Consider the following 15,658-nt stretch of genomic DNA (forward strand, 5'->3'; position numbering starts at 1 on the left):
ACAGTAGTTTTATCAAGTTTCATCCCCTCCAGTTACGACTATTCAGCTAAATTTATATTATTCATATTAGAGACAGTAAAAGCAGTTAACACAAATAACTACTTTTCCATGCAGAAATATGCTGGTTATCCGCAGTTTTTAGGAGATTATATGAACTTCCTGACAAACTGAAGCTTTTTTAACTGGAGCAAAAATATCTGTATCGTAAGCTTTCAATGTTTTGCATGCAGAGCGATAGGGATTGCAAATGTGTACCAAATTTCGTCTGATTCAATGCTTTCCATTTTGAGTTGGAATGCCCACAAAAAATCGGTCACATACATGTAGACGCAGACACACAGACAGATAGCTTCAAAAATGCTTGAAGTAGGTTAGACACAACGTAAAACTGGCTAATGGGTCAAAATGAGAAAAATTTCTTGAAACCAACAGTTTCTTCTATAGAGCAGAAGTAATAATGACAACAAATGATTATTATTTATCATTTGACTTTCAGATCAATAACATTTTGTTAGGGGTTCCTTGAAGTGTAAGTGAAGCACTAAGGGTTCCGTAGCTCAAAAAGTTTGGGAACCGCTGGCCTATACCATCTTGGATGAAAAGGATCTTTTGAAAGTTACCACAAGGGATTGCAATACCGGACCAAAAATGCAATATCGGTATTTGGTATTTTTTAAACGTAATACCAGAATTGGAAATTTCCCAAAAAACTCAAATACATAATGTTTCGTTGCCATATTTTATTATTTTCTGAATAATGTGCATTATTTACTTATTATAAAAATATAAAATTAAGGAAAAATATCAAAATAAAAAAATCAATAATAGTAAGAAACATAATGCATCTATTTAATTGTCACTAAGCCTGGTTTGTTTTGGTTAGGTTTTTTTGCCGCAAGAGCCTTAATAGGCCATACTGTGCCAAATTCTAAGCCTGGAACTCATTCTAGTCAAAAAATTTCCTGCAATTGAAAATATTCTTTTTGAATTCACGAAGGCCGATGGTATACTGTTAATAATGCGCGATACACTTCCCTCCTGTAGTTGCCTGGAAGTCCTTCATCTTCAAATAATTCGGTCTTTAACTTATTGGTTTTGAGAAAATTATTTTTGTGAATGTGGGTGTTTCCTTTGTATTGCATGTAATTTTCTTATCATTACTATTCATAGCTGAACAATAACTATTATACATATAGTAACTGTTCTTCGAGTGAGAATTCTTTTCTACCATTAACATCATCTTATCATTATCCTGTTAGTCAGAATAGGTTTGGGTTCACTTTTTATTAACTCTTTGGTTTAAAATGTACAATAAATTTGATTTTGCTAGATTTTTTTTTTTTTGGTAATTCTTCACAATTATGTAAATTGTTTAAACTATGTTCCAACTGATTGTGCCTTACCTCTTTGCAAATGTTCAAGGTATTATGAATATTATCTTGCTTGGTCTAAAGCTGAATAGCGAGACAGAACAGCACGCTAATACTGTAGACAACAAACTACTGCTTGTTATTCTAACAAAAAAAAAAAAAGTTTTCTCTAAAATACAGTTCAGTTGAGACAAATATTTAAAAAATAATATCATAAAGAATTGCTGTAATTGATGGTTGGAATAAATTGTTCCTGTTGGAACAGTGCTAAACTGTTGCTAGCACAAAAACATTCGTAATTACACTTAAAATTAGTTTTCATTAGAGGGCAAGTCATGGAACTGGAGAAAATAAAAATGTGGTTCACACAAACTCACGAAAGTGATTCACCACACCATCTGGTGAAGAAAATTTCATTACGTAATCTTTCCGCTACTTTTCTTCATTGATATTCTATAAATTCTTGCTTTTGAAGCCAAATTTTTACTTCAATAGATTGATTTTGGAACTGTCTCATTGAAAAAGAAATTTATATTTAAAATAACAGTATATATCAAATTAGTTAAATTGAAAACTTTTTAATTAAAAACTATTTATTATATTTAACCAATACAGAAAATACCGGTATTCTACCCCATCAAATACTGGTATTCGGTATACCGGTATTGCAATCACTAGTTACCACTTTATCAAGGAAGGAGAGTCAAGGTGTTTAGAATTTGCAATTCTCTCACTATTTAGTAATCACAACACAAGACTTGAGATCAAATCAAGTCAGGTTAATCAATGTGGAACTAGAGGGCTCTGCCCCCTGCTAGTTTCGTTTATCCCCAAATGACCTATGACATGTTGGTTGCACAGTTTTTGGAAATGTATTTCAGGCCCTTCCTCCAAAATAGTTGTTTTCAGATTTGCTTTGAGAAAAGTTAACCCAAATGTCTAACATCAGAGCTCAATTTATCTATTAACTCACAAGGCCAGAAACTTCCTGCCTAGCAGAATTAAATGGCATTAGCATGAACATGGTCGAAATTTGGAAAATTGTGACAAATATAGCACAATATAATATTTTTTGCTACTTTTTAACTCAGGAAATAAAATTCGGAAAATTTTGAAATCTGGAAACGTCGTGGCCTCAAGCGTTTTGTACTTGGGGTCCAATAACTGCACACCAGGAAGAATGTGTGTTTTTAAAAAGAAAAGTAAATCTTTATTTTCTTACGATAGTTTTAATAAAGAAAACATCAGATGCTGTTATTTATATGCTGTGTATTGATGCATGCATGAAAAAAAAATGTAGTTAAAATACTTTATATTGACATTCTCTACTTTCACGTACATTGTAAGAACCAATTTCCTATAAATTTCAAGATTCACCAACTAGAGTTTTCCAGAAAAAAATTACAGAACATTACAAAAATTGTTATTTACTCATTTTTGGTTTGTTGTAGTGTTTTGTTTCAAAATTAGGAAAACAATAAAAATTGAAATATTCAATGCAAAAAGAGAACTTTAAGTGGTATTTGAATTGCAATAGTTTAATTCATGCAACAAAATCTTTTTAGAATCACAATTCTAGTTCATTCAGTAAATACCGCCACATTATGGAATTCCCAATCACCAATTATATTATCCTGCACTCATCTTGCAGTAATTATTCCCAGGCCTCACTCATTTCTTAATAAAAACCTTAAAAGAGAATTTAATGATTGATGTTGTAAAAAATATGGGCTTGCAAAAGTCAGTTTCAAATGAATAAATAATTACAGCTTGTATTTTTTTCTTCAAGTAAGAATTAAAGAGAAGCAAAAATAAAATTTTTATGATGAAAAGAATTTGCTCATAAGCATAGTATACACAATGAACTATAATTTAAAGGCTCTGAAGAACAAGTTGACAAGAAAATTAATTGAAAAAATATATATACACAGGCATTTATTATTATTATTTTTTGTTTCTAATAGAATATACATCTGCAATCTGCTTATGCTAGTAAAATATGTACCTCTTAGTATTTTTTATGAATATATTAGACAATTGTTTTCTTTTAAAATCTTGCATAACATATTATCTAACTATTTCTAAGCAGAATGTAATGGGATGTAAGCATGTTTCAAAATACCACAAATGAAATTTTGTCAGCCAGCACTACAGCAAATAAATTGTGCAAAAAAAAAAAAAAAAAAAAAAAAGCATAACAATATATTTATTTATCTGTGTATTTCTGTAATACTTTTCAATGCACAATTTAACTCTCTAAAGAAAAAAGTTAATTCATAATTTAATCTTAAATCTAATCTCATTATGGCAACCAATATTTGTAAGAGCAAAAACTATTTTGAATAAAATAATTGCTAGCGTGTAGGAGTGTCTTGAACTTTGTCTTTGGATGCTAACTTTTCAATTAATTCTTGCAGTGGTGCAAGCTCTCTTTTATCAATTAATGTAAATTCTTGAACAAAAAAGATGAAGTGTTTAAAACTAGTGTTTAGATGTGCTTCTTCTCCAAGCTGCACTATTTCTGAAAAATGCTGATGATATATGTGAGCATACACTCTGAAGAGTCGTTTTAAGATAGTCTTTGCAATTGATAAGAAATTTTTTGGAAACGGCACACCTGTAAAAATAAATAAGTGTGAGAATATCTATGAAAGAAAGCCAATACCTTTAACAAATAAGATAATTATATTAAAATTACATAAAATATTATTCATAAGAAATTTTCAACCTACACAAAAATATTCACCAAACAGAAATGCAACACAGAGAAACAAAGCACACAAGTTTAAAAGTGATGAAAGAACTGTTACTAAATACAGGGTATCTGCTAGATTTCCAGTTTTAAATCCATGACTTTCCCTGACTTCTGCTTTCCATGACTCACGAAATGCCATTTTTCCAGAAAAAAATATTAATTTCACAAGAATATTTGAATTAGTGTTTTGTGAAAATTAAATTGCAACCATCTGATCTTTGTTTCAGACATATGTTTCTAAAAATTCAAATTAAAGTGAAATGTAAATAGATCAGCTACTATCATAACTAAAAAACAATTTATGCAATAATGACTACCCTAATAGCCCGATGTGTCATGGTTAAGTCACAGTGACACTGCAAGTCACAAACATCAGTCACAAAGTGGCTGAATTGTGACAACAAACAGAAGTCACATTGTGACACATTTGCGACATTTTTCATGTGACTTCATTACAATGTCACTGTAACTTGAATAGCGACCGGTCACTATGTAACGTTGTGGAGAAGTTTCATTGTAACCTTAATGTACCTTGATGAAAAAAAACTTTTTTTACTGACTGAAGACGGTGAATTAATCATTCTCTCATTACCACAATCAATCAAAACCAAAAATTTAAGTGTTGTCAACGTGATGCATATGTGATCACCCCGATATACAATCTAAAATAGTCCTTATAGCACCGTGATCAAAATCAGATGTCTTTGTGACCCTCGTGTGCGTCACAAGTGAAGTCACCAATAGGTCGAATGTCAGTTTGTGGTGACGTACACAATGTGATGCTGCGGTGGTCACATCTAAAGAACCAAACTGATCACTTAGTGCCAGTTTCCCGACTGCACGCCATTGTCACAGCAACTGTTGCAGCCAGTATATGACCTACATGTCAAGTTGCAGCATACGTCCCAGAGTGATTAGTCACTTCAAGGCAAAGGTCAGTATATGACCTACATGTCAAGTTGCAGCATATGTACCAGAGTGATTAGTCACTCCAAGGCAAAGGTAACTTCACACGGTTGTTGCTGTGACGACTACCAACGACTGTTTTGCAATGACACGACACAGTTACAGCAGCCACCAGTACATATTTTTGAACTTTACTATCAATGATTTCAAATGTATCTAAAGCCTTCTTTTTAATCAGGGTTGCCACGGAAGTTCAAGAATGAAATTCCCTGACATTCCCAGGTTTTCCAGGTGGTTTTGAGAAAAATTCCAGGTTATCGATCTCCACCTTCATTTTGCAACATTAATATATACATCTCAAATTTTGATAAAACTTACCTCATTTTCAAACTTTACAAACAATGGTTACCAAATTTAATTTACTCAAGCTGAAATAATCAAAAATATGTACTAAGGGAGGTTCAATTTTTTTTTTCTCTCAGCTCGAGTCCAAGACACCCCTTATTTTTTTTTAGACTTACTAATAGTATTGTGCTGTAAAAGTTTTAGCTTCTTACTCAAATTTTAAGAGGGTGCTCAATGACCCCTTAATTTAACATTAGCTCTAGCATAAAAAAAAGTCACAAATTTAGAAACATTTAATTTCCCCAGCTGTTTTTTTTATGTAAGTAATTATTTTATTGCAATGAATATGCATATAACTCGTGTAGATTATAGTATGTAACATTGTTTTTTCAGTCCAATGTATTTTTTAACCCCCTCCTCATACATATGAAGTTTGAGGGAGGGGGGTCGAGCACCCTCTTTCAGTTGGAATAGGAAGTTAAAATTCTTCCAGTATTTTACTATCCACAAGTCTAAAAACATTGCGTGGTGTCTTGTTTTCTAGGAGAAACCTTTTTTTTAAAGTGTATTTTTGAACTACCCTTATGTACTAACACAAGTGAAGCAAATCACTGTAATCAACAATTAATATAAATGTAGCATATATAATTTTTAATAGTGAGGAGCCACTGCCTTACATCAAGTGAAAGAACTGCAAAATTAACAATTGTGAAATCTGTATCACAAAAGTAAAGTTAATTGCTAAAATAATCTGAACTAAAAACTTATGAAACCTAAACTTTTTCAATTATTGCCTTCTACCCCTCCAATCCATTGAACTCAAAGCGCTTTTAGACTTTGGTCTGAAAAAAAATCATGCATCTTTTAGCTTCACATATTTCCCCTGTTTGTTGCTCATAAAACAGGGGTGCTCGCCCCCCCCCCCCAATATTTCTGAACGCCTTAGAGCTTTTTTTTAAATATTTTTAACCCTCTTTTTTTATTTATTTTTTTTACCTATTTATTTTTAATTATTATTGTTTTGAAAGAAAAGTGTGCTCGCTCCCCAATAAAATACACACACACAGATGAAAATAATAAAGTAAAATAATATGAATAAATAATTTGAATAAAAATAAAGTAAAATAAATAATTAAAAAATCCCCCCAAAAATTTTGATGACGCAGCTTGCGCCATAATCACTCCTGTGGGTACCCTGTCATAAAGTTAAATTTTGAGCATTGACCAGAAACTTCTCTGATGTGCAGATTATTTTTTAATCGGATTACTTTTATTTTGAAAGAAAGAAGCGCAAAAATACTAAAAGATTAGCGATACTTCTGTAAAAAAGAAAATTTCTAAGTTTAAAATTGTCTAATGAACTAAATTTACAGAACAAAATTGTTTAGAATAATATGATTTCATTAATTAATTTAAAGAAATAATATAAAATATGAAAAGATTATTGCAGCTCATTAAAAACTTCAGTCGCACTCGCAGACAAAGCAATGTGCTGTGCATCATAACTTCAGAACTGCTGACGTAAACAAGCAGCGCCGCCTCCGACTGCTATGGCGCAACAAATGCTATGGCGCACGTGCCAATGGCAGAGAGTTGATAAAAAGAACTGCAGGGGGAAGAAGAAAGAGGGGAATGACAAAACGAGGAATGAGAAGGGAATGGCGGCGAAAAAAACAAGGCTGAAAGTTTTTTTTTTTTGACGTCATAGACTGCTGGCCGCGCTAAGAACGCTAAGAACAATCGGAAATATGCAATTTTTCATTTTCCCTGATTTTCGGCCATTTTCATTTTCCCTGACAATTCCAGGTTTTCCCGGTGCGTGGCAACCCTGATTAATTAAAGTTTCTAAAAATTAAAATGAGAAAAAGTTGCTGCAACTTCACACGTAGGTCACAGCTGGGTCGCTGTGACTTCAATGTGAGGTTGGGAAACTGGCACTCAGTGACATGGTTGTAATATTGTCGTCAGACGTCGTCATTGCAAGGTAGCACTGTGTACGTCACCGCAAACTGACATTCATAAGTTGAGGTTACCTGTTTGCGACATCGCTTGTGACGCATACCCAAGGGTCACAAAAGGGTCTCATTTTGGTCACTGTGCTATTAGGGTAGTTATTAGGGCTCGACCGATGGCATTTTTTGGCCGATGGGCCGATGCCGATTGTTCAAAGATGGCCGATTGTTTTCCTCTAAATGGCCGATTGCCGATGGCCGATGGTAAAAAAAAAATCTAACAGAAATAAATTGATAAGATTGTCAGGGATTTAAAGGATCATTGATTCATTTCACTTTATTCTTTTCTACGAATAAGGAATTGTAATCCCCCTCCCCAAAAAAAAAAAAAAAAATTCGACCTAAATTTTTTTATTTCACTATCATCCAATTTAAACTTTGCAAGTTTTTTCGGCGCATATGTACATGTACCTAAGAACATATAGATGATCGAAATATCCATTTTGAACGCCTCCTTAGTTAATTATAGCAAGTTCTCTTGTGATGTCTTCATGTGCGTAAACTTACGTCACTCAAAAACGTTATGAAATAGTAAGTTGAAAACTCATACGTACGTAGTATGTTCTAAAAGTTCGAAGACAAGTTGTATAAAAATTTAACGTGAATAGTTCACATTATGTCCTTATAATCAAGTTTTGCGGTCAAACTTCCTCCTGTTGATAATAGAGCTAATGAAGATAATTTGCTATCAGAAATGAGAGTACGCAAAGGACACTTAGTTCTCTTCAATAGCGAAAGTGATCGTTCTCCACTACGATTGGAGATTGGCAAAGTCAAAAACAATTTCAGGGCTGTATCTACATTGGCAAAAGTATCCATTTACCAAGTTCGTGGATTTTTTTTAACTTTTCGGTCATTAAACTTTCTTTTCCGATGACTGAACTAATATGAATAAATTCATCTGGAAATGATTCCTCCAAATCACAGGAGTAAGATTTTTAAAGATCTTTTGCACTTTCTCGAATATTTTGCTTGTCGCATTCAAACAAGCAAGAACATTTCTTTAATATGCCATCATAAGCTGACATCCCGAATTTTAGTTTTGTAATCAAATTATCACAGATTACATAAAAACAGGAAACCTTGAGACTTTGCTTAGAGTCTAATATGACTTCCTCACATTGTCCATCATAAAACTGTTTAGGAGTTTTTTTCTGTCTTTTTGCTCAAAAAAAAAGATGACAGAAATTTGGTGCCCCGGGCCTGGGCTCCGAATGCCCCGCCGTAAATCAGTCCCTGCTCCTGGAAGACATTTATCGCAACTCTCTGTAAGGCCTCTTGCGCTGCTGCTTTAACTTCATCGTGGGGAAGAAGGCGACTTTCATGTTGAGGACGCACGGTTCGATTGGTCAATACTCTGATATGACAAACAAATAACATACCATTTCGTCGGACTTAGTTCCATGTGACTTTTACCTGTTCCCAGCAAAAAAAAAAATTGCATGGACACCGCTTTCTTACGTCAGGAGAAGATAAAGCTGCATCACAGAATGTTGCGAAAAATGGCTTCCAGGAGTGTTTCCAAAAATTATATGAACACTGGCCGAAGTACATAGTCCCTTAAGATGACCTTTTGAAGGTGGATGTGCTTCGGTAATGTGAACTATCCTGGGAAAAATTTTATGCAGCTTGTCTCCAGAACTTGTGGATCGTACTACGTACAATCTGTATAGGGTGTATATGCTTCTCCTTTTTTTACTGATGTATGATGGAAGACAAAGAACAGCCAAAAAAAGAAAAAAAGGAAGAAAAACAAAGAGACTGTTTAATGACCAATAGATTTTTTATTTTTTTGATTGAACATTTAACTAAGATTTCAGTAATATTGTAATAATGTATGGATTTAGGTAAACGAAACATAGTTAAAAAACATTAAATTATGTTGCTTAATCACTCAAAAAAAAAAAAGAATAAAACTAAGAAACCGTCAACAAATTACGCAGTTAAAGTGGAAGGACTGCACGTAGACATTTTTTAGTCATTCAAATTAAACAAAAAAGTTAACAGATAAATTACAGTATTAAATCATAATATGAATATTTTTATACTTATTTAAAATTTATGAATAGAAAAGTTTGCGTTTTTCATAAAATGTATAACAGTGACATAAATTTTGCAGAAAAAAGAAATAGCCATGACAGGGTTGCCACGGAAGTTCAAGAATGAAATTCCCTGACATTTCCAGGTTTTCCAGGTGGTTTTGGGAAAAATTCCAGGTTATCGATCTCCACCTTCATTTTGCAACATTAATATATACATCTCAAATTTTGATAAAACTTACCTCATTTTCAAACCTTACAAACAATGGTTACCAAATTTAATTTACTCAAGCTGAAATAATCAAAAATATGTACTAAGGGTGGTTCAATTTTTTTTTTCTCTTAGCTCGAGTCCAAGACACCCCTTATTTTTTTTTAGACTTACTAATAGTATTGTGCTGTAAAAGTTTTAGCTTCTTACTCAAATTTTAAGAGGTTGCTCAATGACCCCTTCATTTAACATTAGCCCTAGAATAGAAAAAGTCACAAATTTAGAAACATTTAATTTCCCCAGCTGTTTTTTTTATGTAAGTAATTATTTTATTGCAATGAATATGCATATAACTCGTGTAGATTATAGTATGTAACATTGTTTTTTCAGTTCAATGTATTTTTTTAACCCCCTCCACATACTTATGAAGTTTGAGGGAGGGGGTCGAGCACCCTCTTTCAGTTGGAATAGGAAATTAAAATTCTTCCAGTATTTTACTATCCACAAGTCTAAAAACATTGAGTGCTGTCCTGTTTTCTAGGAGAAACCTTTTTTTTTTTAAAGTGTATTTTTGAACTACCCTAATAGTACGGTGCAAATAGACCGAAAAAGGGCCTAACCCCAACATCCAAAGTAAAAGTTTCCCGTCAACTCCAAATTGTTGTATACTGTCCACATATTGTTTGGTAAAAAGTTACACCGCTATCAGCGTCGGGTTTTGGGGGGAGGGGGGGAAGAAGTTGGTAAATGAGTAGTTTTTATCAGTTTTTCCGAAATATTTAGAAAACTATAGTGTTTAGCACGAAAATTGCAATATACAAAATAATCTACACTAAATTACGAACAAAATGGTCCTAAACATTATTTTGTTAAGTGAACGATTCCAGAGTTACAATAGGTGAAAAATAGAAATTTTTCGTATTTTTTGAGATTTTTCGGAAAAAAAATTCATTATCACTCGGGAAACTAATTTTTTGTATGAGGAGTGTTTTTTAAAAGCAAATTGCGATTTATGGGGCCGGTGGTATGTTTGTGATTAGCCCTTGAAGGAACGACAACCTCACCACCTACTCAAGGGGCTCTACTTTTAAGGGAAAAGAAGCATTCATGGACCGTGGTTATATAAATCTGCTACAGGGAGAGACCCAAATTTTCTCTAGACAATGCCGCAATAAGAATAAATATATTATAAACATAGATGATTTTAAATTATAAAAATTCATAACAATTATGATTTATAGTTATATCATTTTTAATAATAACATTTTTATAAGTGCAGCTTTTGAAGTTTTTTCTTTAGAAAATAGGCATATTCGCCTGCATATTGCAACCATATTTTATCAAACTTTTTGACGTTCGTACACTGAGTTCAATACTAATATTTAATAAAAATGTAGAACGTTGAATGCGACATATTGTGATGTAAAGTATTCATCAGGATTCAGTCCTGTTCAAGCATACCACAGTGTCCTCTTCTAGATCTTCGTCTATGATATTAGTGCCCCTGTTATTACTTCCTAGACCTGAGCAATTACTGCACATACTTGAGCAGTTTAGACCACTACTTCTGCACTCGCAGCTATGGACGCATTCGGCTTTTTAATTGCGCACTATGAGGGAAAGTAATTCCTAGGGAGTTACAGAAGGCATTGTTGTAATTGGTCTCAGGTATTCACCAATCTTCTTCTACCCCCACTGGAGGTAAATTCTTTTCTTCATCCAGCTGCTGCTGAACCTGGTGGTATATGAATGCTGCCTGGTAACTGTAGAAGTGAGGGTAAGCCAACTTGAACAATGAATGGGCTGCGTTGCAATAGCCTGCAAGTTACACTGGTAGCGAAAACTATCTAGATCTTCAGTATTCTTTGCTCCAAACATCGCAAGAAAGAAATACTTTCCTGTGTCAGCCACCGCACTGGGGTCAGCTTTGGAATCGTTAAGGACTTAAAAAGCTTCGTACGAAGAGCGTTGTTGGCTTACACTTTCCTATACGGTGAAATGTTTCCCTTCTTGTAGAAAGATGGTACATTGTCACATCCTGTGAAGGCGTATATTGCAAAGAGTACACCCTTCATGTCTCCAATGCTTCGCTGAATGTCCGAAACAATGCATACCTTTTCCTGCTGATTTTCTTTGGTACCACCATTTTCAGTTTGTTTTCTGATGGTGTGTGAAGATTCAACAGGACTACTAAGTCCATGTCATCACCGATCACACAAGCTTCAACTCCATTCTTAGCTTTATCAATCGCTGTTAAAACTATAAGTCATCGTCACCCGATGCTTGGTGAACTGTGCAACCGCCTCTTTGCAAGTACATTGTCAGGAGAGAAATTAGGCCCATTTTGTTCTTAGTGTTAGCTAGAAATTCACGTTGGTTGATAGTTACATTGATTGAGTCTTCAACTTTGACTTCAATGTTAGTCGTAGAACGTGATCTACATAATTGTTCTTCATCTTTTGTGGTTCCTTGCTCGTATTCATCAAAAACAAGTTGCTGGCCTATAATGAGCAATTACGTAATTTATGTATTGCTCGCAAATCTGTCTGAAGGTAGCTGAGAAACGTCAGAAAACACGATGAAGAAGGTGATCTTCATTAATGATATAGGACGCTTTTTCTAAATAAGGGGTGATCGATGATTCATTTGAATCTGGAACCACAACAGACACCATTGGAGATTTGCTCCCCTTCCTTATCAAGCCAGATTCGTCGAACAAGGGTGGATGATATGCACGTAATTCGAATTAAAATAGCCAAGCCCGTTTATTAGAATATCGGTTAAAAGAATATCCCGCTTAATATAATACATTTTCAATGTACCAAACCAATGTAATGTGTTATTTTTATCCCGGTTTTTGGAATATCCCACTTATTAGAATATTTTTTCGTGGCAAAATGGCTATTCACTTAAGCGGGTTCGACAGTATTTCTTAAAGTCTCTCATATTTTCTTACAGTGCACACCATCCGATGTGAGAGAGTATTAGGCAGGGGTGCACGTGGACTCAAGTAAAATTTTTTGAAGGCAGTGTGAAATTTCCTGAAACTATGAAGCTAGACCCTTCTCCCTCCCCAGTAAAAAATCTTCAAATATGCATACAAAAATCATTTAAATCATTAATGAAAATTATTTTTAAAGTTTATTTATTTTTTTATTTTTTGAAATAATTTTTCAGTTTTAGAATGTATTGTCAACCCATAAGTTTTGGAAATTTCTGAAGTTTCGGATCACAAACACCCCTGGTATTAGTGTTCACACATACAGTGGTGTTGTTAATTATTATAGACTTGGTAATAAAGGCTAGAGACTGAACAGCTAACTTTCTTTTCAAGAGTATCTCTGAATGTTTTGTTCTCAATCTTTTTTGAAGCTAGTAGTCTAACTTCAAGTGCTTTATCACAGTTCACGCAAATTGCAGAAAACCGGTTCTCGTTCCCAGTATTTCTACGTTTCTAACCCCATGTGGTGCCTCTTAGTTTCTTTTTGACTAGAATACGATTGTACAACATTACTTTTTAATAAAATTATTTAGTTATTTCTGTTTACGTAGTTAGAATTGCACTTCCCAAAAAATCTTAAAAATGCGAAAATTTTCTACTTTACACCCGCCGTAACTCTGGAATCGTTCACTTAACAAAATAATGTTTAGGACCATTTTGTTCGTAATTTAGTGTAGTTTATTTTGTATATTGCACTTTTCGCGCTAAACACTATAGTTTTCTAAATATTTCGGAAAAACTGATAAAAACTACTAATTTACCAACTTCTTCCCCCCCCTCCCCCCAAAACCCGACGCTGAAAACGGTGTAACTTTTTACCAAACAATATGTGGACAGTATACAACAATTTGGAGTTGACAGGAAACTTTTACTTTGGATGTTGAGGTTCATGTCTAATTGCACTGTACTATAATGTACTAACACAAGTGAAGCAAATCACTGTAATAAACAATTAATGTAAATGTAGCATATCTAATTTTCAATAGCGAGGAGCCACTGCCTTACATCAAGTGAAAGAACTGCAAAATTAACAATTGTGATATCTATATCACAAAAATAAAGTTAATTGCTAAAATAATCTGAACTAAAAACTTATGAAACCTTAAACTTTTTCAATTATTGCCTTCTACCCCTCCAATCCGTTGAACTCAAAGCGCTTTTAGACTTTGGCCTGTGAAAAAAATCATGCATCTTTTAGCTTCACATATTTCCCCTGTTTGTTGCTCATAAAACAGGAGTGCTCCCCCCCAAGTTCAATGGCACAACACCCCCCCCCCCCCCCAATATTTCTGAATGCCTTAGCGCTTTTTTTATTTTTAACCCTCTTTTTCTATTTATTTTTTTTACCTATTTATTTATTTTTAATTATTATTGTTTTGAAAGAAAAGTGTGCTCGCTCCCCAATAAAATACACACACACAGATGAAAATAATAAAGTAAAATAATATGAGTAAATAATTTGAAAAAAAAATAAAGTAAAATAAATAATTAAAAAATCCCCCCCCCCACAAAAAAAAATTATGGCGCAACTTGCGCCATAATCACTCCTGTGGGCACCCGTCATAAAGTTAAATTTTGAGCATTGATCAGAAACTTCTCTGATGTGCAAAATTTTTTTTAATCGGATTACTTTTATTTTGAAAGAAAGAAGCGCATTGGAAGTCTTTAAATATCACTACCAAAATACTAAAAGATTAGCGATACTTCTGTAAAAAAGAAACTTTCTAAGTTTAAAATTGTCTAATGAACTAAATTTACCGAACAAAATTGTTTAGAATAATACGATTTCATTAATTAATTTAAAGAAATAATATAAAATATGAAAAGATTATTGCAGCTCATTAAAAACTTCAGTCGCACTCGCAGACAAAACAATGTACTGTGCATCATAACAACTTCAGAACTGCTGACGTAAACAAGCAGCGTTTAAACAGAGCCCGCTCAAACGAGGAGGAAAAGAAGTACCTTCTGCGCATGTCCGCCGCCGACTGCTATGGCGCACGTGCCAATGGCTGAGAGTTGATAAAAAGAACTGTAGGGGGAAGAAGAAAGAGGGGAATGACAAAACGAGGAATGGGAAGGGAATGGCGGCGAAAAAAACAAGGCTGAAAGTTTTTTTTTTTTTTTTTTTGACGTCATAGACCGCGGGCCGCGCTAAGAACGATCGGAAATATGCAATTTCTCATTTTCCCTGACATTTCCCTGATTTTCGGCCATTTTCATTTTCCCTGACAATTCCAGGTTTTCCCGGTTTTCCCGGTGCGTGGCAACCCTGCATGAAAAGAGCGAGGTTCCTAAAATGCAGCTACAATAAACAAACTCAATATTTACACCAAGTTAATAACTGAATAAATATACTACTTGATCTGATGTTTGCATGCGTAATATTGAACAATTTGATTGTTTAATCTTTTATGAAGCACTACAAACAAGTTCAAGTTAAATTTTTCAATTTAACAATAACTTTCTGAAATTAAAAAAAAAAATTGCATAATAGAAAATCCTTGAAACTTTTCTATAACATATTATTAAACATATGATAAAAACGAAAATAACTTATTCATTATGTCACCATTCAAAACGTCTTTCATCAATTTCTTACATTAATGCTCTAAATTCTTCCTAAACAATAGATGAAGCTTGAAAAAAAAAAAATCTCTAATTTTATGAATGGTGTTAGTTTTAAACAAATCAGAAGTACAACTAGAGTTTAATTTCAGAAATTGAGGGAGTGGGAGGAGGGGCACGCAAGTGTTCTCGGAAATACAAAAAATAGTCGTAAAAAATATAATTCAAAATAATTCTAAACATTGAGCAGAAAAACCGTTTTAAAACATGCACCCGAGTTTGTTTTGACGCGCAATGGCGGATTTAAAATATAGCAAAGAGGCCCCATAACCATAGGGGTACCGTGGGAGTTACAAAAATGCTTATGATAAATGTTATGTGATAGAGAAATAGGGCCCCAAAATGTATTTCGACGGGCCCCAAACTTGTAGCTCCGCCGAAGCGATACAGA

General features: G+C 33.7%; 1 protein-coding gene across 1 annotated transcript in view; it reads right to left on the bottom strand.

Moving 5' to 3' along the window:
* Positions 1-1,698: 1,698 nt before the first annotated feature.
* LOC129217123 (MOB kinase activator 1B) overlaps positions 1,699-15,658 on the bottom strand; it is a 35,873-nt gene continuing 21,913 nt past the window's right edge. The window contains exon 4 of the mRNA XM_054851377.1: positions 1,699-3,987. Within this exon, the coding sequence (XP_054707352.1) occupies positions 3,725-3,987 (263 nt within the window). The 3' untranslated portion in view covers positions 1,699-3,724. The remainder of the gene's footprint in view (positions 3,988-15,658) is intronic.

The sequence above is a fragment of the Uloborus diversus genome, chromosome 2 (assembly GCF_026930045.1).
Source record: "Uloborus diversus isolate 005 chromosome 2, Udiv.v.3.1, whole genome shotgun sequence".
In the NCBI taxonomy this organism is placed as follows: domain Eukaryota; kingdom Metazoa; phylum Arthropoda; class Arachnida; order Araneae; family Uloboridae; genus Uloborus; species Uloborus diversus.